The sequence below is a fragment of the Hippoglossus stenolepis genome, chromosome 21 (genome assembly GCF_022539355.2).
Source record: "Hippoglossus stenolepis isolate QCI-W04-F060 chromosome 21, HSTE1.2, whole genome shotgun sequence".
Classification (NCBI taxonomy): domain Eukaryota; kingdom Metazoa; phylum Chordata; class Actinopteri; order Pleuronectiformes; family Pleuronectidae; genus Hippoglossus; species Hippoglossus stenolepis.
Genome location: NC_061503.1, coordinates 19,711,756 through 19,739,575, shown reverse-complemented (window position 1 = coordinate 19,739,575; position 27,820 = coordinate 19,711,756). Strand labels below are relative to the sequence as shown.

The 27,820-nt window shown below is 46.5% G+C and overlaps 1 protein-coding gene and 1 long non-coding RNA gene across 2 annotated transcripts in view; one reads left to right on the top strand and one right to left on the bottom strand.

Moving 5' to 3' along the window:
* The window catches only part of grid1b (glutamate receptor, ionotropic, delta 1b), a 268,042-nt gene extending 242,398 nt beyond the window's left edge, over window positions 1-25,644 (bottom strand). The window contains 2 exon segments of the mRNA XM_047338469.1: window positions 13,855-14,010; window positions 25,112-25,644. Of these exon segments, the coding sequence (XP_047194425.1) occupies window positions 13,855-14,010; window positions 25,112-25,193 (238 nt within the window). The 5' untranslated portion in view covers window positions 25,194-25,644.
* A 1,248-nt stretch (window positions 25,645-26,892) lies between these two features.
* On the top strand, window positions 26,893-27,540 carry LOC118100816. The gene is made up of 2 exons (XR_004694477.1): window positions 26,893-27,141; window positions 27,338-27,540. It is a non-coding gene; the product is annotated as an uncharacterized LOC118100816 (long non-coding RNA).
* The last annotated feature ends 280 nt before the right edge of the window (window positions 27,541-27,820 follow it).

The window sequence follows — 27,820 nt, the reverse complement described above, 5'->3', positions numbered from 1 at the left end:
GAGGAAAGAGGAAGAGGTCGTTTTCACAGCAATGATCTTCCTCCTGTATCCAGCCCGCTGTGCACTCGGGACGCTGCTAACAACTCCTTTCCCACTTTATTACATTTATATTCTGACTCAAAAAAGAAAACTCTCAGAACAGAAATAACTGAGCACAATTGAAATCTATTAGACTGAAAACTGCCTGATTCTGCCAAATATGACCAAAAGGTAACAAACTCAATATATCAAATAAAGTGCTGATGAATCGTGTGGAACACTGATGTCATTTGTGTCCAGTTCTTCTGCCCCTTGGTTTTATAGAATATATAATACATGTGCAGTGTTTGGTTGAGTGGTAACGTGACAGTCTCAGTCTCTTCTTCCTCCTCATGCTCCCACATCAACATTCACAGATCAGCAGAAGCCTTTTCATCGCTCCTCACCTGAAGAGCCATGTTCACTTAAACCTGAGCTTCTCCTGCTGTGGAGACTTAAATGGAGAAAGAGGTGTTTACGCCACTCGCACCATTTTGTTTTCATCTTGTTTTCAAGATCGAGGGCGAGAGAAGCTCCTCGTTTGGTTCCTGAGAGTTTGATCTAATCACTGTTTTCAGCTGCTTCTCCTCCAGCCACATAAACACTAGAACCAGAGGCTGGAGTTTGAGACGGGGAGAAGAGACGAGGACTGAATTCACTGTGAGAGCGTGAGAGGGAGACAGAAGTGAATTCAATTAAACCCAAACAGCTGATTCTACCACCAGCTGTGTTTTCATTACAGATTTCATACAGTGTGTTCACATGAGCAGCAGAAGATGCTGATGTCCAACACATGATTATGATTCACCTCTGAAACACTGAGTGTCAGGATGTGATGTGGGTCTGTGAAGAACTCACCTGGTGCCCAGGGACAAATATACAGGACTGATGTCTGTGAGTGTGAAATGAGGAGCGACTTGACTGAGTATGAGGAGAACGTTGAGCGATTATCTCCTTATGTTTCATTTCAGTCGCAGTTTAGGAGACGACACTGCTCAAAACGATGGTTTGGGTCCAAACAGACTTTCTCATATGAAACCTTGTGTTAGGAAACTTCTCCTGTGATTCACTGAGGTCGACCTAACAGTCACGTTGGCCGAACATGGCCGTCGAAGCCCCGCTGTGCAGTTTTATCGTCGTGACTCTGTCTCCAGGTCTCTGCGTCGTCTCTGTGTGTAAGTAATGGAAGGTATTGTTATGCTGTGTATAAAGGCCACTCTGAATAAATCACTTTTAAACTGCGCTGCGGTGAAACCAGCGCTCCTCTAGTCCCAGTGATTCATGAAAGCTGACTTCTACTGTTTGCTTCCACTGCCGCTGAGAGGTTCATAAATCAGGAGAGGCACCGAAAGACGAGGGCCGCACCCTCCGAGCCTCGTGAGGTGATGACTCCATCTCGCTGATAATTGCTCAGTTTAACCAGCGGGGCATGTTCGGGATAATTGGAAGCGCTTTCCTGCTAAACGGCGGCGGCTAAGCAGCGAGGTCATTCTCGCTCGCTATGTATTCGTCAAGACGCAATCACTCTCATCTCATTTTCTGAGGTGAGCGTAACGGCTCGTCGTTCCCACCGATGATCGTGTAAACACAAACCCGACGAGCCACGGGCAAAGTGGACACGGTGGTTTATCTTCTTCACATCTGAATCGTGGTGGGATTATCTCATCTGTTCGCTCCAGCTCCGAATCCACCGCGTCATCGAAAAACTAAAGTTTCCAAAGTCACGCTTATTAAACCAAGAACATCCAAGACAACACACGTCCAGAGGTAAGTTCAGGTCGGCGAGTCCATCTTTATTAAGTTTCATCTAACAAATAAAAGAGGTGAGGAGCTACTTTATCCGCTCTTTGAAAAGAAATACTGATGACACAGCTGAAATGAAGTTGTTAAAGAACAGTCACTCTGCAGTTAATCTGGAAAATGGGCTTTTGGGACCTTGCACAAGGGGAGAGCGTCGCTTCTTCACATCCCTCAGAATTAATTGTGATTCAAATCTTCCGTCTCCCTCAGTGACTGGGAGAACAAACTCCTCTCCGTCAGCGTGTGGTGTGACTGAGACGCCTGCTGAACCCACTTCCCTGCCGCCGCCTCATTTACCTCAGTTATCACAGATGTGAGTGGGAACCCCCGAGGAGCCCGGGCCTGTGGAGGTACGTGTAGGTGGAGAAGCACTAAAGACATCAAACCCAACATGTCTCAGCCTCGTCTGTCTTTAGATGCTGGTCTCCAAAAATAATGATATCGTAATAATGTTACCATGGCAACCACATGAACCACTTAGCACTCAAAAACAGAAAGACTACCCCCCCACCACCACCACCAACTGACAACACGCCCACGTCAGACGCCGTCGACAAACCAATCAGAGTCAAGTAGTTATTCATGACATTTGTTTAAAAGCCTCTGATTCAACACAAGTTCTCCTTGTTGTTTCTCGGCGTCTGTGCCTAATCAGCAGAAACAACTGACTCATTAAGTTGTGAGTTGATTGGAAACCAGAAGATTGATGACATGTTAGTAATAAATGACAAACATTCAGCAGCTCCGTTTTCTCAACTGAAACATTCAGCTGCGTTTCTTCAGTCCTGTTGATTTTATCTCTGCTTCACTCAGTTTCTTCTTTTACTACCTTGACATTTATTATAAACTAATAAAGAACACACATTAATCTGAGGATTCAATAAATCATCACAGCGGCTGTGAGTCAAAAAATGACCAAACAAATGGCTTTTTAAAATGAATTTTCCAGGACTATTCTAATGTTCTGTGTGAAAGATGAAACCAGATTATTTCAAAATACAGAATCATCTTTATGAATCCTGTTTTCTTGACCTCTTGACATCAGGTTGTGGTTTTTCGTTTTCAGACCGTTGCCACTCAAGCTCCCTCGCCGCGGTTTGTTTATTTCCACGGTGTTTGGATTGACTTGTTCTTTTATTGTGTGATGACAGGGCTGCCGCGCTCTCGTCACTTTCCCTCTCTGGTTACTCCCGTTAGTTATTTCAGCTCAAAGAGACGAGAAATGACCTCACACCTCATCCATCAATCCACCGGAGACGGGTTTTATCTCCACCTGACAGAGAGGCTGCACGGCAGACACACAAACACACTACACAGATCTGCCTTTTTCTAATTCGAGCCAAACAAACCGACCATCACACACACACCGGCCTTATCTGCAATCCCTTACAAGATGGATGCTGGAGTGAAAGTTGAAGCTGAATCGATTTGCCAAGTCCCACATCGCTACCGTCCACTCAACCCCCTCCAGCTGTTTCAGATCCAGATGCTGGAGGAATCACAGCGTCCGCACATCTCACGTGTCGTGTTGGTGCCAGATCTGTCAGCAGTGTGGGCCTCTGATCCGGTTCCCCTGCCAGGCCCTTCACTCCTGCTGGGAGGCAGCCGAGCCTTTCATCAACACAAGTAAAGACAGTGTGTCGTCTAAATATGTTAACAAGGTGTTTCTGGTTGGATCAGATGTAATCCTGCAGGCTGGCACAGGAACAACAAGCAGCAGGTAACACACGACTGAGTCCGGTCCAGCAGATCCCAGAACAGTGTGGCTTTAAAACATGTGTTGTATGCTGCTGAGCGGGAAACTGTTTCCATCACAGGTACAAATCAATCTGAGCCGAGTTAAACCTCTTTGCATTATTGGTCCCTGGCAGATAATCAACCTGCCTTTAACGTCCAGAGATCAGAGAAACAAGGAGCCACGCTCACAGGACCCAGAGTCGCTCACTGTTCTCATTAGTAGGTAAATCTATGCAGGAGGACACAACAGATTCAGATCAGCTCCTCGATAACGAATCCCTGTGATGTCAAACTAAACTTCATTGTTCTCCAGTGGTCGTGGTCACACAGCGGCCGAGTGACGATTCTCAAAAGGAGAAGAAACCATGACGCAAAATCTCTTAACGTGATTTAAGATGAATCATCACTGCGTGTGCATAAAACATGAGTTCACTCTATAAACACATGTGAATAAATATACATGTGAGTGATCATGTGTTTCAGTGAATATCTTATAAATAGCCCCAGGTCAGCAGGTCACAGATGACAGGAAGATGACGTATATACAAATCATAATAAATAAGAGTGTGCACTTATCAGTGATGTTCACAAATAGAACTTCTACTACGTTTGTGGTTGTAAAGCAACTTTTGCAAACTGTAAAACTTTCCACTCAGAGTATGAATTCTGACCTTTGTTTGAACTGGTCACTGACCATCCACTCCCACTGGGTCCTGGTGTTTTATTAGTTAATGGACGGTGGCTGGTTTGGATCAACTCCAGGCATCGTTTATAAAAACCACGACTGTATTTAACCGTCAGCCCTGATTAGAGAATCGTACACAGACGGTGCTGTTGTCACATTAATCCATGAAGAGGGTTCATGATCTCAGCGGCTCATATTCAGCAGCTGATACGTGACCGACCTACGCAGCTCATTATCCCTTAACAGCTTCACCTTTACAGGTCGTCCCTGCTCCGCCGGCAGCAGCGTCCACTTTACCGCCCCCGCTGCTTCCAGAGGCCGCTGTGGTCTCTCAGGCCGTCCACCGCCTGCACATATGATCCGCCAGCCGGGTGAGTGTCGCTTCACATCAGGTAATTGTGGTTTTGATCCCCGGTTGTTAACATTTGGAGCTGCCACTGGCTATAGCAGCAATAAACCTAATTGTCTCCGCGGTGGGAAATTTGGCAAAATCGAAGCCTTTTAATTATGTCAAGTGTTCAGTCGCTGTGTGTGTGTGTGTGTGTGTGTGTGTGTGTGTGTGTGTGTGTGTGTGTGTGTGTGTGTGTGTGTGTGTGTGTGTGTGTGGAGTGAGGCTGGTTTGATGGTTTTCCAGAGAGTCACATAAATCCACTGCAGACAGATGAGAAGACGAGATCTCGAGTGGCAGCGACGCTCGGCTCTCGCCTCTCGATGAACCCCATCTGCATGTTCTCCTTTAAGAGACACGTCTACTTTCATGACCCTGGTCACAAATGGTCCTGTGCTGATGTATCGCACCTCTGAACCTCTCCCTGCTGTCAGCTGGTCGCCAGTTAGCTGTGATGAAGAGGAACCATTGCAGATCCAGTCCTGATGTAAATGTCTCACGTATGAGTGACCCGGGCCGTTCGGGCCCTCGTGGCTGTTGCTATTGACAGAACAGGATTTATGGAGCGATACATATTGGACCAAACTGTCGTCAACGACTGGGGGAGAAAAGAGGAACAAGGAGCAATAAACATCTAGAGACGACGACTGAAAGCACGACAACAAACACGATGTCGGGGAAATGAGAAACTGGTGCAGAGAGCAAAGCCTCTAAAAAGACGGAACCCTTTAAAAACCCAAAGAACATCAGTTCAAGGAAAAGGCAGGTTAACAGATCTTTGAACTCAATTTAGTGAGACTGTTTTCTAACGCTGTTTTATTCACCACAGCCTTCAGCCTTTAAAACAGCCAATTGATTTAGTTTAGGTTTATAACATCAGAAAAGGTCCTGTGTAAATATTCAAAGCCCATTAGCTGTTGGTCCTTTATGGTCCTGGTCGATACAGAAGCGTTCTACCTGTCAGGTGAACAACCGACTGTTACAAAGTCCTTTCTGCAGTTATTTGTAAATAAGGTTGTGAATGTTACTGTTCTGGAAACATTGATTTGGCAGAAATAGTTTTGGCCTGGGCCTGTTGGTCCAGTTCCTTCAGTTGTCCTCCGTTCACAGCAGATGTGTGTTGACGTGAATCCTCAGGTTCTTTTGTTTTAAAGCTTCTACATGTAGAAACGAACGTGTCACTGATACTAGTCCTTCGTAGACAGAACAGTTTAATGGTTAATGGTTGGTCAACTAGTTCAAATCAACAAACCCAACTCCACGTTACCACGGTTGTTATGCCTATTGTCGGTCTCATTGTTTAATAATCTAAAACCCAGTGTGTTAATTTGAGCTCATCAGTGGAAGCACCAACGTTCATCAAATAACAACTAATTTGTGATATACTAGTCATCGATATTAGTCCCATAAAGAGAGTAGATCTGTTGTGATGTTTGAATATTCAGCGCCTCAGTGAAGCAGAACCCAGAGTTAGAGATCTCTCATGTTATTGGGACGACCTCAGTCGAGGTAATTAAAGGAAGAAACTACACAGGACGTCACGTGCAACAGAAGACTCTGACGTTACAGATCAGGGTCAGGTTTATCATCAAAGTTTCCACAGGACGTGGTCCCTGCTCCTCGATGGGAACAACTGAGACAGGAAGACTAAAGAATGGAATTGGGGCAGGAGTTTGGCTGCTGCATTATGAGTCATGTGAGACGGAGAGATGGGCGGAGGTAGAGTTCTCAGGGAGAAGGAGGCCGACAGGTTCGATTGAGCAGAAGAAGAACAAGAGGTAGATGGAGAGAAGTTCCGTGGGAATGGAGACGTGAAGTGACAGCATCCGAGCAGCTCGGGGGAGAGCGTCCTCGTCTTCCTCACTCGCTCCTCCTCCAGGAAGTCAAGAAAGGCCTCCGTCAGACGTAGCACAGCCCCCTGACGATTCCCTGCGCATTAATGACAACCAGCACGTTGAAGGAGGAAGAGCCTCTATCACAGAAAAACTGATCTTGAAGATCATTTTGCTGTTATTACACCGAGCCATCGATAAACTATTAAAAAAAAGCATCTGACGGTGAATAATTGCCGAGTGAATAACGAGCAGAGAATTCTAATGAAGCACTTTTCTGTGTTTTTGTGGAGAGAATTTACAGCTGAAGTGTCTCCGTTCACTTTAAAGACTTTGGTTCCATAAAGGTGTCGTCTCCTGGGAGAACGCTGGGTCCCAGCGGAGCCCATTACAGGCTCCTGAGGAGTTATGGGCCCTTTCAGACCTTTGCTTACTAAACCATTATGGTTTCAATGAGAAGTGCATCTGTGTTTATGAAATATTGACGTGTGAATGTAAGGTGAACACCCACTAAGAACAGAACACTTAAAACTTTTGAAATGATGCCAACGTCAGCCTTGAAGAACGAAGCTGCTCTCGTATTAATAACTGAGGGACACGGAAAATAATCACAGGTAGAAAGAGATTAAAGATGTGATTAAAATGTTTTACAGAGGAAAACAACACGAGGTGTAAATAGAATCTGAAGGCTTCATGATGGGTCGGCCCATTATTCTCTGTCATCACCCTTTGTTTTATGAGATGTGAAATTTAACAAAATAGAAGAAAGTATATATGTTTTAGTTATTTACGTAGTTTATGAGCATTTGTTTCTGCAACCTGAAGCATGTATGAGCTGTTTATGATCAGGTATCTGTGTTTCATGAAAATATCTGAATTTATATTCTAAATAAAATATGTCAAGTTCTGTATATTGTGTATTTATGTTCTGTTTTTATTTATAGTTATTTAAAATAAAGTTTATGTTTAAATTGTAAAATATCAAGTCTCAGTTTCATTTCTTTGTCGTAAGGGTTTGAAAACGACATCTTAGGGATCACATATGAAAATATCAACCGATATATATCAGTATCTTTTAAGTTTTTAAACATTATCCTTTTACTCCTTAATATTAATATTGATGGAGATGTATTTGTTTTATTCTAGTTTGTTTTGTGCAATAATCGTCTGAACGTTATACCAACAGGATAAAAGTTGACCCCTATTACCTCTAATCAGGTCAAATGGTTGTGTCTCCGGTGGCGATGATGCGTGAACACACACACACACACACACACACACACACACACACACACACAGACACACACAGCGGTAAAGGTTCACCTGCTCCTGCCTGAGACAGACGTGGCAGCAGTTGCAGGGACCACTGAGTTGGAGAGTTTTCTCCACTTCACCTGACACAGTGTGAACTCTCACATCCTCGCTCTCTGCAGAGCTGCTCTCCACACAATTTAAAACCCTGGTAAATAAGTTCAAGTGGCAGCGACAGCGGCTGAAACGCTCCGACACAGTCAGCAGAACTCAGATCACCAACCGCAGCCAATAAACACAGTGAACTGGAACTGTGTGTGTGTGTGCCGCGGCCCGGGGCTTCGTCTCCGTGTCCTTGTGGATCTCTCTCATCCTCCCTCATCTCGCTCTCCCCTCGTTTCATCCTCCACTTCCCCTGAATACAGGACGAGCTCCTCTTTCCCGACAGTTTCCTGTTGAACTGGAAACACGTTCTTTTACTCATCCACACCGGAAGCCTCCCGGGGACTCCCGGGGTTGGACGGATTCTAAATAATGCGTCTCTACATTTTTACTCTTTATTCACATCTGCTCGTATAAATTTAACTCTTCAGGCCTCTATTAAACATTCCTATAAAAGTAAGTCTTTAAATTAAAAGGGTGGATTGTTATTAGGAAAATGGAGTAGAAAGAATCCCCTGGGACTTTCATGGTCACATTTTATCAGCGGCTTCGATCTAAAGCTGCAGTGACCTACAGGTTAGAAGATAAGGGCTGAAAGTTGCTGGTTCAACCCCGGGCCAGGAGGCTTAATCTGATCAGAATCCCCCCCCACCACCACGTCCAGAAAGATGGTCCTGGAGAATTAAAGCAGCTCCTCCCGTGATTGGATCAGTGACATGGACCCAAAGCAGAGATCAGAGAGCGGAGTCGTTACGTTCTGTCGTCTGAAGGAGGAAGCAGCAAACATCACGGCTCAGATCAGCTGCGTCTCAGCTCGGACTCAAAGTCTCTGTTTCTAAGCTCCTCACTTCTCAGAGATACAATCGCCACAGAAGGTTCCAGCAGCTGCTGAAGCATCTGACGGGACAATTCAGTTTACATGGTCCTCCAGGCGCTGGGAGAAAACACTGCTCAGCTCTCAGATGGTGGAAAACCAGGAAAATCAATCTTCATATGTCTCCAGCTTGGGGACAACATGAACTGATTATTGTTATATGAGTGTTTTATAGACACAGACTTCATCCATGTGACCATCAGAGGTTTAAGATGAACCCATGAAGCAGTGAGAGAGTCTCCAGTTGTACATTTCACCCAACGTGATCATTTATTCACCATTACATCACACACACACACACACACACACACACACACACACACACACACACACACACACACACACACACACACACACACACACACACACACACACACACACACACACACACACACACACACACACACACACACACACACACACTCGCACACACCTGACCATGATCACTCTTCTGTGTGTGTAAACCTGCTGTTTTGGAACAGATGAATCCAATTTGTCTCCTGGAAAACAACAGCAGGAGCCATCACTCCAATAAATACAGGGAGGTAAGCAGGCAACACACAGACACACACACACACACACACACACACACACACACACACACACACACACACACACACACACACACACACACACACTCAGGTTTAGGGTTTAGATCTAATGACCAATAAACGCAGCATCTTAACAGGTTTTCTGAAGTGAAAACCTCCAAAGGCTCATTTGATGGTTTGATATGAGACATTTCAACATGTGATAATATACAGAATGATTTTAACATCACTAACGACCAAGATACTGAAAAGAGTCAAGAATAAAAAAGAGGAAACACGAGGAACATGTATGAAATAAGCTTTTTGAGGGAAATTACAAACACACCATGAAGAAATGGTGAGAAAATGTAATTTATGAAACAAGAGAAGCAAAGAGGAGTCAAACACGCATACAAAATAAAAGCAGAAGGAAGATTTATGAAGGAAAATGGAAATAAATAAAAGGAATATTGATATAAATAATAATCTTCCCTGTTCAGATCCCTTCTCCTCTAATGATACAGTAAGTGAGCTGAGCCGGATCATTCTCAGACAATTAGCCTCATCTGTTTGAAGAGAAAAGCCAATTAGAGCATTAGTGAGCCGCGCTGCAAAGTTCATCACATTAAGTGTGAATTACAAAGTGACGGGTCAGAGAGCGGAGGCCACCGAACCCGACGGTGTCACAACAGGAAGACAAACACCGGGCGACGTCTTCGCTGGAGCTTCGGCTGATTGTGTTAAAGGGATTAGAGCTGCAGCAGGAGCAGCTCTGTGTCTCAGCCTCTTTGAGGGGAGCTGGAGCCATGTAATCCGAGCGGATTGGTCTGACAGATGGTTGCGGGGAGATTTTCCCGTTGGAGCCTTGGACGCAGGGTTTTGTCGATGGCATTAAAGTGTTGCATATCTGCGTGTGTGGGCGTCGAGCGACAATCTGAGTAAACAGCCTGTGTCGGGACAAAGGGACGGAGCAGCCACAGTTTGTGAAGCAGCTGAGAAGCAGCAGCTTCAGGAAGAGCTTCTCCTCTGCTCGATCTGCTCCACACGCTCTGCTGCGGTTTCCATCTTCAGCACGTTTCCCATGAGGAAGCATGTTTGTTGTCAGTGTTCTACAATAAAGTCATTTAACACAATCATATTTATTTAATTCCAACTTGTTTTGTGCAGTTTTGTATTTGTTGATTTGTCAGTTACAGACGAGCTCCTCAGCTTCTCAGCTGCTTGTGATGCTCGTGTATCACAACAAGATGTTTAACGAACCATTGTTAAAGTTTAAATGAAAGTTTTGCTGAACATCTTCCTGAGAGTTTTCAGTTCATGTCATTAGAGTTTGTGTGAGGGAACGTTTTCTGTTTGCTTCAGCCGTTTTACACGTCCTTCTCATTTTGTTAAATTTCAGGAGCGCAAGAGAATCAGCAGAAACATGAGACATAGAGACAGAGAAGGAAGAAGAGCCATGGAAACACAACCTGAACAACTCAGTGAGACAACACACACACACACACACACACACACACACACACACACACACACACACACACACACACACACACACACACACACACACACACACACACACACACACCTAGCCAACCTTGCACCAAGTCATATTGATCAGTCACCCCCCCCACTCCCTTATTTTTCACTCTCACTTTCACCTCATTTATCTTTCTAACCCCCCTCTCTCTCTCCTCCTCTCTCGCCCTTTAGCTCCATCCTCTGTCTCTCCCTCTTTCTGACTCACCCCCCACACTTCTCTCTCTCTCCTCTGTCAGCTGCTCTTCAGCTCACTCTGTGTTTCTCCTTCTTTAAAAACCTAAATGATAAAAGTCGGCGGACAGAGAAACAACTGGAAACTCAGATGTGCAGCAGCAACAATATGAAGATCCAACAGATTTCATCAGCATGAAAACAGCTCATGTATTTACCGTCAGTTCGATTCCTCACCACGTACAGGAAGTGTGGGAGGAGCTCTTCACATTAAGAGTATTTAGTCTTAATCAGCATCAAAAGGTAAAGAGCAGGTACAGGAAATGAAATCAGACGAGGGACAAAGAGCAGCGGCTTTTACATCCACTTAACATGGACCTGCTCAGACAATGAACAGGTGTGTGTGTGTCTGTGTGTCTGTGTGTGTGTGTGTGTGTGTGTGTGTGTGTGTGTGTGTGTGTGTGTGTGTGTGTGTGTGTGTGTGTGTGTGTGTGTGTGTTGACCTTTTAAAGAGCAAGACTGATGAAAACACACACATGCATATGCATCTGCATGTCATCGTTATTAAACTGAATGGAACACAAACACCTCCATTAACATTAATGACCTCTGCTGTGTGTGTGTGTGTGTGTGTGTGTGTGTGTGTGTGTGTGTGTGTGTGTGTGTGTGTGTGTGTGTGTGTGTTGTTGTCAGATGTATTCATTTCCTGAAAAGTAAAGTAAAGTAAAACTGCATGAATAAAATTATAATAAATATTGTAGTTAAATTCCTGTGTTTGTAAATCGGTGCAGACGTAGTCGTGGAAGAGAAGACGCCGAGTTTGAAGAATCGACTCGTGGCTTCGTGCTTCGACAGTGAAAGAGCATGAAACTCTTCTGACGTGTGACGGACTCGACAGCTTCTGATTCTCTTCGTTACAACACTCAGACTCTAAATGAGTCGTGAGTCTCAGACGTCAGGTTCGAACTCGGCTGAAGCTTTCTGTGTCCACGTCGGACGAGGCCGAACGAGGTGTCGTCATGAGACAACGCTTAAAGTGAAGTGACATTTAGCAAAGTCTGTGTTCACCTGCTCTTTTCAGTGAACAGGACGTTGCTGGAGAATCAAAGTGTTCCTGAGGTCGACAGGTTGTAAAATGTCGTTCGGAGGATGTGAGTCACAGTAAAGTTAGAACATCAGTTCAGTGACTCATCATCCGCACTGATGCTTCAATAAATCACAGGTTTGTGGGACTTTAAACTTTCTCAATGTGATTAGTCATCATCATCATCATCATCATCATCATCATCATCATCATCATCATCATCATCATCATCATCATCATCATCATCATCTCAGTTTATCTGTCACACAACATTCATGCAGTTTTTCATCAGGACGCTGTGACCTCTGACCTCTGACCTCTGGCCTCTGACCTCTGACCTCTGACCTCCTCAGCTGATGTTTCCTTCACTCTCTGCGTAACCAGATGAAACAAAGTGAATCCAGACACCAGCACATTTCTTAGTTATGGAAGCTGCTGTAACAATGTGAGGTATGACTCTCAAGGCCCAAAGGACAGAAGACTGAGGTCTGTAGTTTCCAACAGGAACGACTCAGTGTCTGTGATGTGTCTGTGATGTGTCTGTGATGTGTCTGTGATGTGTCTGTGATGTCCTCTGGGTCGGTTCTGGTCACTAAAGATCTTCCGACTGGTCAAAGACGGAGCAGTCATGACTCTGGGACAAATTATCAATGGAGCAATATATCGTCGTCCTGACTCGTGGGATCATCGAGATGCTGGCACCAAATATCAATATCGATATTTAAATAAATAAAAATATGGTGTTTTAAACATGTTTCCCTGACAAATGCCAGTTTGTGTCTTTTTTACATTAGATTGATGGACTTAGACAAGTTCCATGTGTTTAGTGGATCATGTTTCTTATTGTCTCGTGTCCTGAGTAACGTTCACACCTCTGTGTGCGAGTGGCTGGAGAACTTCCACACAACAACATGACCAACATGTTCTGTTGCTGAGCATTTAAACAAAGGAGTGGAGCTCAGGTTCCCTCACAAACATCAACAACCACCACAGGGATCCTCATCATCATCATCGTTATCAGTACAATGTAATATCATCGCCTCAATCAGCTCGACGCCGCCATCAGGCTGCAGCGAGAACAACCACTTTCATCCTCATCCTCCTCATCTTCATCATCATCATCCTCATCATCCTCATCCTCATCCTCTTCATCAGCTTCTGGAAGTGAAGAGCTCGTTCCCAGTTACATGGAAAATTACAGCTGGATTCAGATCAACCACTCAGTGCTGCCCCCAGCTTCCTCTGACAGGGAGAGAGACAGGGAGAGAGAGAGAGAGGGTGATGGAGAGAACCAGTCTCAGAGGGGGTCATGTGGTGCAGCATCAAACACCAGCAGCTTCCTCTGAGAGCGGGAACCGAGCAGGCAGCCGCCACCAGCGTTTAGGAGGCTGATACCTGGGTCGTTAGCTGAGAGGCTCCTTCACCAGGAGACGCAGCCAGCGCCATCTAAAGATTAACAACGCAGGCAGCAAAACACACACACACACACACACACACACACACACACACACACACACACACACACACACACACACACACACACACACACACACACACACACACACACACACACACACACACTGCAGCAACAACACAGACCAATCTGCAAAAAGCACTGCAGTCAAAACCCAGAGCGTCACACACAGCGTCACACACACACAGCATCACACACACAGCGTCACACACACACACACACAGCGTCACACACACAGCGCGTCACACACACACAGCGTCACACACACAGCGTCACACACTGTAAACACGCCTCACACAGCGGCCTTACCTTCCTGCACCGCCTGGAAAGGGTTGTTGGGCTCGATGAGCTTTATGGAGTGTGTGATCTTCTCGCTCTGCAGGACGTCGTCGCTCAGACTGAGGTCCGACACGGCGAGCTGGAACACCTCGTCGTCCCGCACTGCGTTCTCCTCGAATATGGCACCTGGGCAGGTCGGAGGGGACAGAGAGGACACACAGAGTTACTGGGACCAGTCAATTCCAAGAAACAGCAGCAGAACAGGAACAACCATCGACCTCACGGAGACGTTTACTGAGGCTGCATCAACACTTTGCATCTCAGTGTGTTCAGGTTCACTGACGTGTGATGAAGACTGTTGACATCTTCACAGGAAGAGATGCAAACTGTGAGGACAGTGAAACTCGACTCTTCCTCTCCGGGTTCTCGTCTGTTTCTACACAGACGAGAACCAGATTAACTGAAAAGAAATCACACGTCCCACGTTGGCTCCGACTAAATAAATCAAACAAGGAGCAAAGACTGAGAAATCCTCCATTATCCTCCTGAGCTGAATCAATGAAGCAGAATTATGTTTCAAAAGCAGAATCTCCCCCCAGAGGCTCAGTTACACGAAGCGAAGGCACACGGGGACTTTGTTTCTGTTTCAGTCAGGCTGCTAATTAAGAAGTGCAGAGGTGGTGAAATTAACAATCAGCTGCCATGGCAACAGTTCCATTCCACCGACGCTGAACAAAACCAGCTGAAGAAGAGATTGTGTTCAACAGATGTTCAGGCGCCGAGGAGACGGACGACACAGCCGGGGGGTTATTCTGGGAGGTCCCGTCAGAATCGGTGCTACGCTCTGCCACGTGAACCGTGAAAGGACCAGTAATCACAACCGATGTCTCCATGGCAACATCCTCATCATCCTCTTTCATCATCATCACAACAGTCAGTTCAACTGGAGCCCATGTAACTGTACAGAGCGCTGAGACAAAATTAGACCATGTGAAATTACAGTTTCACAACAACACACAAAAGCCGCGGGCGACTTCCAGAACACGGTGCCACAACATTTTATCTCAACCAGTCGCCACGGTGACTCAGCGGTGACTCTCATTAACGTGTTTGTTCTGCTGCTCGATGCTGCGTCTCCACTCGGCGTCACAGAGTCCTTTGATCGGCTTTGTACATGTTAGAGAGAGATTTCACACATGGACTCAGAGCTGGGTTTCACTCAGGTTTCACTCAGGTTTCACTCGGGTTTCACTCGGCTTCACTCGGGTTTCACTCTGGTTTCACTCAGGCTTCACTCGGGTTTCACTCAGGTTTCACTCGGGTTTCACTCGGGCTTCACTCAGGCTTCACTCGGGTTTCACTCGGGTTTCACTCAGGTTTCACTCTGGTTTCACTCAGGTTTCACTCAGGTTTCACTCAGTTTGATGCAGGTGCTCAGTGGCAGAGTGAAACCTGTCGGCTCGATTATGACAAACATGTTTTTAAGAGTCTTTAAACATCAGAGATAATCAGAACAATTAACTATCACCAAGTCATTTCCTTTGAATTAATATACAAACTGGACACAGAGCAAAGTAGGAACCAGAAGCTTCAGATTGATTCTGTGTCACAGTTTGAGATAAAATTATTTTTCTGTTTCATTCTTACTGAACGTGATGAGACTCTTCAGATGTGAGTAGGTATAAGTTATAAGCTTTAAGAGTTTGAGTATTTGAGTTGATTTAAAAGTTAAATTTGAATGAATTTAACAGAATAATGACGACCCATCAGGCCTCTGAGGAAAGACTCGGTCTTTAGCAGTAATGTGGAGCACATCACCTGCAGCCGGCTGATGAAAGTCATGTGACTGAAAGCTCCAGAAAAGCTGCTAAATGGACCTCGTGTTCAGAGACGTTCTCCCGTCGTCTCCTCCTGAGGCCGGAGAACAGGATGTGGAGAAACGTTTCCAGTAAACAACAGTGATGCATGTGTTTAATTCTCCTGAACCGGCCGAAGGGGAATCGATGCTCAGACATTAAACTTACATGATAATGTGCTTGATTATTTTGTGCGGCTCTAACGACTGGGAGGTCTTTAATGTGATGGAGGGATGAGGAGATGTGGTGGAACGGGGGCAGACAAACGAGTGGTTTGATGAATGAAACCTCCCAAATTCTGCTCAGACGGTTTTTCATGCACAATTAAAAAAAACTGTGCCTGCAAGTTTGAATGAACTCTGCCAGCTTGTGCCAGTCGGGTCTCAGATGAAGTCGGCTCAGCACCGGGATCCTGGCGCTGGGTCCGATGCCTCGGGGCAGAGAGGGGACACGTCTACTTCCTGGGTTTGATCAGATCAGCGGGTTGGAAACTGTCTGGTGTTTTCAGTTAGGAATGAATCCTGTTGTCGGGGAGGTGGAGGGAGGTGTTGACTCGCGGCTGCAGACCCTCCGACTGATGAGCGCAGAGGGAGGAGGAGGAGGCAGTGACTCTGTGGGCTCACCATCGAACCGCCATGAATTCTACACTCCTCAGAATCTCTCTCTCCCGCCGCCTGTCTGGAGAGGAGTCAGGAAATTAAAGGTTCAGCTCGGCCGAGTTACAGAAGCCGGAGGTTTGCTCGTGTCTGTCGAGCAGCACGTCGCCATGCAGAGAGCTTTGATTTCAAATCTCTGCCCCTGAGACTCACCCCTGCACCACTTCACTGTGCAGCTGAGGGAGATTAAGCTGCAGCTCAGACACATAAGAAATAGTTCCAGTGGATAAGAGATATGAAAACATGCTCTGTGGCGACAGGGACACTGTTTGTGGAGGGAGATAATGTTTTTTGTGTGATTTATTTCCAGCGCTGTGAGCTGCACAAACTGAATATTCACCAGCACTGTGCTGGGCAGGAATGTACTGGACAGTTACTGGATCTGAAAACCAGCAGAAGACGCAGGCCAGGAGACCACAGAGAGTCGATATGAATCAATCAATCAATTCTGAGACACTGTTTTTTACAAGTAGAGTTAATTTTATTACCAAAAACTATGAAAAAGCTTATTTTTATATTTACACAATTCAACCTGTCGCCTCCTTCCTGCAGAAAGCTTCTGTTCCTGTGAAGAGTTCAGCCTCTGCTCCCAGTCACTGATCGGTATCAAAACATCCGCTTCCTAAAATACTGTTTAAAGCGAATGTAGAAAAACAACAGTAGCAGGATGTGGACCGGTTGCCAGGAGACAACGAAGCCTGTTTTCTGGTTCCAGCTGAGGAGCAGCTCTGTATAGTTCATGTGGTTGAAGAAATGAACACGTAAACAGAGAAAGTAATATGAACCACCAAGTAGAGCCAAGACGCACTGCTTGACATTGAAGAATAAAAAATCACACTTTATTAAAAACAGATGCTTCGATCCTTCAGGTCAGGGAATCAAGTTGGAAATCGAATGTGTGACGTGGAGACCGTGGCCTTTCCAGCGTGCTCACAGACGCTGCAACATACAGGGAACTTCACACCAGACAGATGCCAAATGCAAACTTTCTGTTGCCAATAATGCAAAAACAACATATCGTATCTGGAGAGTCCGGCGTCCTCGTCTCGGGCTCAGAGTCACCAGCAGTCTGGGGCTTTGTGTTCCAACATGGCCGCCTGGGAAAGACTTGAGGATCGAGTCGCCTCTGTGATCCGCGACCATAAACTCGGGCTTCTCACTGGACCTATTAATCTCACAAAAGCTTTATGGAGGCTGAGACGCAGGTGGCAATATGCACAGATTTTATTATAAGCACCTGCTGCCAGATGAAAATATGAAAATATCCCCATCTTCAGAAATAAGTAATAATCGCTCCTGGGTGGCAGCGGATTTGATAGATTTCACTTTCCTTCTGTTGATCTGAGTGTTAAGATGAAAATAGTCTCTGTGAACCTGACGTCAGGTAAAGTGACGTGTGGACGTTCACTCTGCAAACACATGAATAAATCTGAGACGTGAAGACAAATGAAACCAAAACTTTTCTTTTTCCTCTTATGTTGAAAGACAAACAAACTTCAATAGACTTCTATGTTAGTGTTTACATTTTATAAGCAGCATTTTATTGTTACATGTAGTTGAGGTAGAGCCAATTATATTATATATCATATATATTATAGTGAAATACTTCTATGAGTTCAACTATGAACAACTATTTCTTTTGTCTTATACGAATCAGGGACTTTGATATTGTATTTATTGAGTTTTTAGTGTGTTTTCTTTATTCATGAATCATTTCTCTTTCATCCATTGAGTTGATGATTATAATTACTGAGAAGTAGACGAGTGTGAAGAAGCAGAAAGTGGAAAAAAGTAAAAAACACCATCAACAACTGTGTTAAAGATAATTTTGGGATGAATTTTAGAATCTGATTGATGAACAAACTCTTCAGAACGTGGACTCGACTGCAACTGGACACCGAAGAGGAGATTTCTGTCTCGGAGCAGGAGAAAAACTAATTTAGAGAAAACAGCCGTTTAAAGATTTGTGTTGTAATTGAAATCTAAGGACGCAAATAGAAGATGTTTAGTAAATTAAACGGCTAAATGATCAATGTCGACATTTCCGTTCCACTGGTCCGAGAGCAAATGAAAATGTGACAGTTGAGCAGAGTTTGATTGGATCTGTCTCGTGTTAAAACATCTGCTTTCAGCACCACGGACAGAGGCTGTGATTCCAGTCCTGAACCTGATTCAAACCAGTTCCACGTCCGACAGGCGGCTGCAGCCACAGACTGGTTTACTGGGCTGTTCAGTGTGGAGAGGAAACCAAACCACGACACTGTCACTCATCTTTACTACGGAATACCCTGAATATTCACTCGTCTGCTCCGACAGGCCGACGTCCTGCAGCTTCTCCCAGATATTCCTTCTTTAAAGGATGATTTCTGCTTTCACTTCACAGTCGATCACATCTCTAATCACTCTGGGGCCTTTGATCGATGCAGATGGCCAACACGCACACACGCACACACACACACACGCACACACGCACACACACACACACACACACACACACACACACACACACACACACCTGATACTCACTGGCCTTCTTCCTTTCATCACCCACTGAATCCATTCCTATTAAGGACTTAATCAGTGGTAATAGAAGAGGTGTCATTTATCTTTTCAGCTAAATCACTGGTCACTAACACCAGGAGGGAGTCAAAGCAGAGGAGCTCTGGAGGAACCACTATTTATTCTTGGACTTTTACATTGGAGCTAAAAGGAGTCGCTGCAGTGAGAGAGGAGGACGTGACCTAACGACTGAGAACTGAGTTATCCTGCTTTTACTTTAATAAAGTTTAGTTGTGGGTTTGACATCTTTAAGCTTTAAAACTCAATCTTCTGTCACATTTTTGTATCTTTTTCACTCATCAATGTTGTTGATTTATTAATTTGGCCGAATAGATTCTGATGATTGTATAATGAGATGTTTTCATGAAAATTGAAATTATTGCTTTGTAGTAATTTTGTTGCTTATATGTTAAGTTTCTCGTCAACGTTTGGCCCCTAAACTTTATTATTTTTCAGATGAATTCCAGATTTATCAAAGTCTGTATTTGAAGCAGAGAGATTCTAACGACCCTCAGAACACGACCCCACCAAGACGCCACAGCTCATCTGGTGATTTACAGCTCCACACCGTTCACTGAGCTCATCAGACAAACTGTGTGTCACACGTTGTGATTTTAGAAACTTGTGTCGGCTGCTGAGCTCCAGATGTTTGCAGGACATTTGAACACAACCACTGGCTCGTTCCCAGCTGTGGAGCTGGGAACATCCAATCATTTTCATTCAGTCACGCTCAGCCACTCTCTCGCTGTTTCTCTTATGGTAACGATCGTGTCAACGCCATTTGCTTCATCAGATCAGCTCCCACCCCCACCTCCCCCCGGGCCTGTTGTTGCCGAAGGGGAGTTCTTACACTTTGGAGGGAAGAGACACCGACTGGTTCACAAACAAGCTGCTGTTGTTTGGTACCTTCAGTCTAGTCTGAACCAAAAGGAAAAGAAAATGTTCTAAGTCCTAGTCTGAAAAACAAACATCAGTCACTTCAGCACCTTTGGTATAAAAACCTCGGGATCAGCAGCATCGTTCACAAACTTGTTTCGAACGTGTTTCCTCTCGAGTCCGTTCCTCTCCATGTTTCCTCTGCGTGTCACAGTGAATTTCAGGGAACACTGATGCTTCTTCGCCGAGTATTTCACTGCCCCCACAGGGTCAAACACTCGGCTGCGTGCCACGTTTATTCAATCCACTGGATGAATGTTAGAACCCCCCCCTGCTCTGTGTGTGTGTGTGTGTGTGCGTGCAGGTGCTGCAGGTACATGCTCTTGCTCAGTCTCTGCTGGGACGGTGCAGGAAGCCTTCTGCGTTGTTCCCTAACTGGGTTAGTTTATCTTATTTGGTTCCGGGTGAGAAAAGGCCACAGCTGCTCATTTGCTTCGCCAGCCTCAGCAGATTGGATTCCTGCAGGTCGAGCTCGCCTTTCCAAACCTCGGCCACGGATAAGCAAGGCTCTCATTCCGCTCGCCCCTACACCGGTGCCGTAAATCATCCCTCGTCAGCTGCCTGGCTCATGGGACGGGGGTAATCTCTCCTGCTCAGGCTCTTTATGAAAAGTGACTTGTTATCTGCTGGGCCTGAGGGACGTTTCGAGGACCCCAGGCCTGGAAGTCAGTCCACAGGGGACAGGACAAGCTATGACCAGAGTCGGACAGATACGAGCTGCTGAAGGACGATAACAACATCTTTACCAGCCACGGGACCTGACAGGTAAATGTGTCGGTGCATTATCCATATCTTCTCCGGCTGTAATTGCCTCTGAAACATTAAACACTTTTCCAGCAGCTAAATGCTCCTGTGATGAACTTCTGTCTGTTAGATGCTCTTCAAGCTGCATCACATACATGTTGGACTTCAACACTGAATTAAAATAATGACGTGTACTGAAACCCCTCCACAGCAGAGAGAAGCTCCGATGAATCACTGGACCAACAGAAGACAAACGCTGGAGCAGCTGAACGGCTCCAAGACGAGACATCACTGAACCTTTATCACGTGGACACAAACAACTTCATGAATAACAAATCATCTGGGACACTTCTTGGTTTTTAGGAAGATATCTGAGTTTTATTCTATTCCCACTCGTCCTGTTCCCCTTTTCGTTAATTCATCGTCATGTAGTTATTTAGTTTTTCTTCTTTAATAAATAACTTGACAGAAAACACCTGGTTTCATTTCCCCTCACAAAGGTCAAAGGTCGTCAGTGACTATTTGTTGAGTCCAACAGAAACTACTTCCTGCTGCTTGTTCCACAAAGACGTCGACATCGTTTCTACTCGTCTGTGAACTGATTCATTTGCTTGTCTGTTTTTCATAATGATTTTCTTCCTCTTCTCTGTGAGGGAGGAAGTGAAATGTTAAATCCAACCCTTCAGATCAGGACTTCACTGACAGCTGGATCTCTGATATTTCATTAGAGGATTGATTGGAGCCGTGTTTGTTTGTGTTTGCTGCTCTCGGCTCCGACCTTCAGACAAACTGACGCTTCTTGTTCCCGCTCACAAACAAACACAGCAGCGCCTGTTTTTCACTCATTTACTCTCATTCAACCAGAGAAGAGGGGCGGGACCAATTAGAGGAAGCAGCTGCTGTTGTGACTAAATGAGAAGAAAAGCCGAAGACTGTCGAGCATCAGCTCAGCAGGAGGTTTCACCGCTGATGCACACGAGCGCAGGAAGTGGGTCAGAGGAGAAGGTGAACCGGAGGTCCGGGTTCCACGTGTTCATGTGTATCAGCTCTTTTACAGATCCAACCCCCCGCCCCCCACCCTGCAACACCCACCGCCTGCCACTGATCATGGGGAACAAAAGACACGCAGGGACAAACAAACCGGGACATGTCACAGAGGATAAGGCCGCCACGAGACAGATGCTCAGGCAGGGGTTTCAGGGCGGAGGTCGGAACACTGTCACATCCGATCTGGGCGTCGTGTCGCGCTGCCAAGTCAGTCAGAGTCAGACTGTCAGTCGGTTCAGGGAAACCACGCAGGCAGCCAACCAGAGGGGGTTCAATCTGAATCTATTTCTACTACACGCCACATGTTTTTTTTTATAACTTTAATTTAGACTATGCAAATATCCAGTATGTTGTCGTCCAATGTCTACAAAACTAAAATATGCAGCACTTATGTGGTCGCAGGGTTTTTTGGGATATAAAAATCCAGATAAACTGGCTCATCTGTCCGAACACAGAGGCCAGAAGTAAAACTCTGTGCCATCACGAGTCCACGAGCTTTGTTCCACCACGGAGGTTTGATGGCTTCACACCGACATGAAAACACAGCCGCTGCTTCTTCTCTCGAAGGTTTTACTTCAGTACGAACAAGAGAATCCAGGGATTTAAATTCAAAAACTGGAGTCGAGTTCATAAATCCATCAAAGCCCAACAGTCTCCTCAGGAAACCACCACCTGCATCCTTCAGGTCTGGTAGAAATCTGTTGAGTCGTTTTCCATAATCCTGCCGACTATCAGACAAACACTGATGAAAACACAACCTCCTGAGTGGAGCTAATGAATCCAGCGTGGATCCTAAAGCTCGAGGTTCTCCACTAAACCACCGTGCCACAGGGAACCTTTTTTTCGAACAAGGAGGATTATTGCACCAGAAAGGTATAAAACCACAGACATTCGGATATTTACAGCAGTGCAGATGGTCGTGCAGGGACCAGTGAGGAAACGTGCTAATATGAAATAACGTTCTTTTATGGACGGGCAGGGGATCCAGCCTGAAGAAGACCCAAACGTCCAGGAGCTTAAAAACCCTGTTGGATCTGCAAAGACTCCAGAATCCTGCAGCTGACTGTGTCTCCTGCTGCAGCGTCACTGGAAACAGCCTCGTGATACGAGCTGTGGTTCAAGAGCAGCAGGGATCATGTGTTTCATGTGTCTGCTTCAGATGAACCAGCTTCTCCTCAGAATGAGTCTCTGAAGCTTCTGTCCCTGACGTTTGACACATTTACAGCAGGTGCATCAGGTTCTGTAGGTTTTCAGTGATGAGATGGATAGAGAAGACAGAAATAACCCTGAGCTCACACCTTCTCTCAACATGTCCTTTGTCCACAAATCGCTCCAGTAGCTGCTCAGTCGCAGCAGCTTGGCTGCAGCGTCTCACTATTTGGCATCAACCCGTCTGTTATCTGTTGTATTTAGTGTTCTGTGTTCTGCATAATCCTGAAACACTGTTCTCTGTTCTGAGATGCAGATTTTCTCCTGAGGGACGGAAAACTATCTGTTCATCTGCGTCCATTCATCCCTCCGTCCGTCCTCCACAGGACTCGGTGGAAGCGTCCTGTGAAGTGGTCGGAGAGTCGTGGCAGAGCAGAGACTTCCCTCGCTGCTCGGCAGGATTTATTTCCAGTGAATGTCAGAAAGATAATTCTATAATTAGACAGCCAGCGTATAAAAGAGCGAGAGGAAACACACTCCCTCTCCTCCAGATTAACTGCTCACATGAATATTCAGCACATTCTTGGTTGTGAGTCGTCTCATCGAACACAGTAGTTTGTCATTGTTAAGTGATGAAGCTCCTTGTTGTGTTGTTTCATTTCAACCTCACGTCTGCTTGTAATGGAGATTCAGGGTTTTAAGAAGGAATCTGTCTCAGTCTCTGGGAAAATTATTTAAAGGAAGTAGATTCGTTTTTAGCTCCGACTCCCCCTTCCTCCCTTTTTCCTCACACACCCTATACACTTCCCTCTGTCGTTTCCTCTCCTCTTCCACTTCTCTCTTGTTTCATCTCATTTCCTCTCTTCTCCTCTCCTCTCCTCTCCTCCTCCCTTCTCCTCCTCTCCTCTCCTCTCCTCTCCTCTCCTCTCCTCTCCTCTCCTCTCCTCTCCTCCTCTCCCTCTCTTCTCCTCTCCTCCCTTGTCTCCTCTCCTCTCCTCTCCTCCTCTCCTCTCTCTCCTCTCCTCTCTTCTCCTCTCCTCTCCTCTCCTCTCTCTCCTCTCCTCTCCTCTCCTCTCCTCTCCTCTCCTCTCCTCCTTCCTCTCCTCTCCTCTCCTCTCCTCTCCTCTCCTCCTCTCCTCTCCTCTCCTCTCCTCTCCTCTCCTCTCCTCTCTGAACCACAGGCCACCGCAGTGCTGCCACTGTTTGATGGACTGAGCTGCAGCAAAGATCTTAACATGTCAAACCCTTAGATAATTATTACTCCTATTATTTTAACGTCCTCTCTTCCAAACGCCAAACTACCGCATCCAATCAGACTCTGAGTGGAAATAGTGCAAACTGGGGGTTTTATGCGTAAAGTGCGTCTGCGAGCGTGTGATCAGTCACTTGAATCTGCTCGACGCACAGAATCCTACGATCGCTCCTGACTCCGCTGTGTCCTTCTTCCACTACAGATTTCTACTGACAGAAAAGTGACTTGACAGATATCACAGGAAATCAGAAGATGAAAAATAAAGAGCAGACAGAGAGAGGGGGAGGGGGAGAGAGAGAGAGAGAGAGAGAGAGAGAGAGAGAGAGAGAGAGAGAGAGAGAGAGAAAGAGCTGCTGCCTCCCTCTCTCCAACTGGATCTGTGGTCGCGAGGTTTGTTTCAGCGCCTGAACAGTCGGCGTTTGTCCCCTCTGTCATCTCTTCCCCTGGCAGAGTTGATTTACATTTCACTCACGTCCAATTCAAAGTTCAGGCTTGTAGATGAGGGGAGGCGAGGGAGAGAGGGATGAGAGGGGAGGAGGAGGAGGGAGGGAGGGAGAGAGGGAGGGAGGGAGGGAGGGGTGGATAAAACAAAACCCTCCAAACACCCACATCGGGCCAGTGTCTCCTGCCAGCCTCATTTTCTCTGCATGAGAATGTGAATATACACCGATATGAGCTCTCTGTGAGGCAGGGAGGGAAGGAGGGAGGGATGGAGGGAGAAAAAGAGGGAAGGATGGATGGATGGAGGGAAGGAGGGATGGATGGATGGAAAAAAGGATGGATGGATGGAGGGATGGCGCAGCGCAACACTTGCGGGTACTTCCACCAGGCTGCACTGTGCGTCTGAGCCTGGATGCAACAGCCTCCTTCCTCCTACAGGATCCTGGCACGGATCGGAATGATAATCAGGTGTGAAGTCGGGTCATTTCTCTGCCTCAGAGGGGTTTGACAATCAGTGCATGCTGGGAAACTCGAACATTCATATCAGCCACAACTTGAACACATCGATGTGCGTGTTTCACGCACCATCAGTAAAAACAGTCTCAGCACAACAGAAGCAAAGAGGAGCAGCTCAGGCTGGGTCTTACCAATGTGAACGATGGAGTCGGCGCTCACTGTGTTGCATTGCAATATCCACAGGGAATGAAATAACAATATCAGCATTTCCATCTCCGGCTCGAGCCCAAAAGGCGCATCCACGGATCCACCTCGCTGATTTCTGCGTTTTCTCCAGTGACGAGCAAATCCAAAATAAAGCGTCGGTGCGTAAAAGCGGGAGCAGCAGCCGCGGCGCCAGCAGCTGAGTGAATCACCACCAACAGGAAGCAGGAAAAACCCAAATCCAAGAGACCAAACTGTTGGCCGGAGTCGCGAGGAAGAGGAGGGTGGAAAAAGAGAGAAAGAGAAGCTCCCAGGGCTCCGGAGAGAAACAGACCCGGGGAAGTGAGGAGGGGAGCGGCGAGGGACGAGAGGAGACACCGGGGGTTTGTTTCAGAGGTTGAGATCCGCCGGACGAGCAGCTCTGACTCTCCACCTCCGAGTCTGAGACATAACACACTGCAAACTGCGGAGGAGGAGGAGGAGGAGGGACGCGCTCTCTCTCTCTCTCCCTCTCTCTATCACTCTCTCCTCTCCCCCGACCCACGTGACTGCAGAGCCTCTATCTACGGCGCTGGGAGCCCGAGCGGAGAAAGAGGGGCGAGGGATGGAGGGATGGAGCTGGAGAGAGATGGAGGGATGGAGCTGGAGAGAGATGGAGGGATGGAGGGATGGAGCTGGAGAGAGGTGGAGGGATGGAGCTGGAGAGAGGTGGAGGGATGGAGGATGGAGGGATGGAGCTGGAGAGAGATGGAGGGATGGAGGGATGGAGCTGGAGAGAGATGGAGGGATGGAGGGATGGAGCTGGTGGAGGTGGAGGGATGGAGCTGGAGAGAGGTGGAGGGATGGAGCTGGAGAGAGGTGGAGGGATGGATGGGAGCCGGTGCGCACCGCGGAGGAGGAGACGGGGGGAGAGGTGGTCTCGCCGCTGACGGACACACACTCGGTCCCGCGGATCAGTGCAGACGTCGGTGCCGGTGATGAACTTGCAGCAGCTCGAGTTCACGTTTCACGCGCGGAAGTTGGTCGAGTCCGCGTCGGTCGGAGGATCCGGCTCCGCTGCTGTTGGATCTTCTGCGGATACATCGCACCTCTCTGCTCGTGCCCTCGCTGTGCGCGCGTAAAACTCAAGGCAGCGATGTTTTTTTATCTTATATCGTAGAGAATAAAGATGTATGAGTTCTGTAACAGATCACCTGACCAGGTTAGTGACAACCAGGGCTGGTTCTGGTTCTGGTTCTGCAGAACCTCGAGTGATTCTCTGAGACACCGTGTCTCCTCCCGGCAGCTTGGAGAGGAGGACGCGCGGCGCACGGACAGGACGTGTCCGAGGATCCACTGATCTCTCTCAGCTCGGGATGAACAAACCTCCACATGAGGCGAGCCGAGGCTCCGTGCGTGGCTCCGTGCGTGGCTCCGTGCGTGACTCCGTGCGTAAAACCGTCCCAGGGCTGCACGGGAGGATTTTCCAGACACGGAGAAGGAGCGAGAGTCAAGAATGAGAAAGAGAAATCACACAATGAGGAGTGAAGGCGAGTCGTGATAGTTTGGGGCGAGTAGATGTGAGTTGATTGGGGGGGGGGGTTCTCAACAAGTCACCAGCAGGTTTTATACAAGCTGATCCACCGCAGGTTTCAAACCTCGGATGCGTGTGTCTCCCGCGTCCTGAAGCCTGGAGACCGAAGAGGTTCACGCACGGTGTCAGGGTATGCGCATGTGACGTCATTGACCTTTCCTGTGATGTCATTCCAGGTGACGCCCCTGAACCGGAGGAGAAACAGGAAACTGAAGATTTCTACACTTGACCTTACAATTAAAGGATATTTCTTGCGAATGAATTTGACTCAGAAATGTCTTTTAATTGTTCGGCTAAGTTTAGTTCGGTTAAAGTCCCGAGAGGAAGACCCGCGACACCTGAGCTGGCGCCCCCTGCCGGTGGAGGGGCCGAAGTTTCAGCACCACGCCGGACCGGACAGCTCCTCGTGGACAGACTTTGTACGGAGGCCCGGAAGTGACAAATGTATCTGACCAATCAAAAGAATAAGAATCTAACAAAGTGGCTGTTGATTAATCGAGTGAAACTATCGATTCATTGAGAACTAAATTTATTTAGCATTTAAGCAATAATCACGTAGATGTATTTAAAACATGTAAATGTATCAACATTCCAAACGTTTCCTTCTCTTTCTCACCATCTCGTTATGAAATGGATGAAGAGACGTCACAGGAGAATGTGAAGAATCGTTTGCTCAGCGAGACGATGTCGGAGTCGGAAACATCGGATGAAGCTAAAAGTTCAACCCTGAGTTTGGAATATTGCCAAGGACAAGGACGACCGCTGTTACAAAATGATATATCTGAAATATTAAAATATTAATTTAGAGTCTTTTTAAAGTCTCATATTAAATATTTAACCAACTCTATTATTTATTTCGTTTGCATGTAATAAGTTGTATTTCCCTTCACTGAACACGTTTTATTTAGAAAGATCCAAATACAGTAGATTTATTCAAGCACAGCCGATGTTTTATTGAACGAGGCTTCATCAGCTCTCGACTCACACGCCACCGCGTCGGCGCCGCTCGGTCGGTTTCCACGGTTGGAATCGGAAGTGGCTGTTTCTTCTTCTCAGCTCTGCACCTGAACACGTGGATGTGAGCTGACGAGGTCGAGTCGATCGATGGACTTTGTTCAAAACG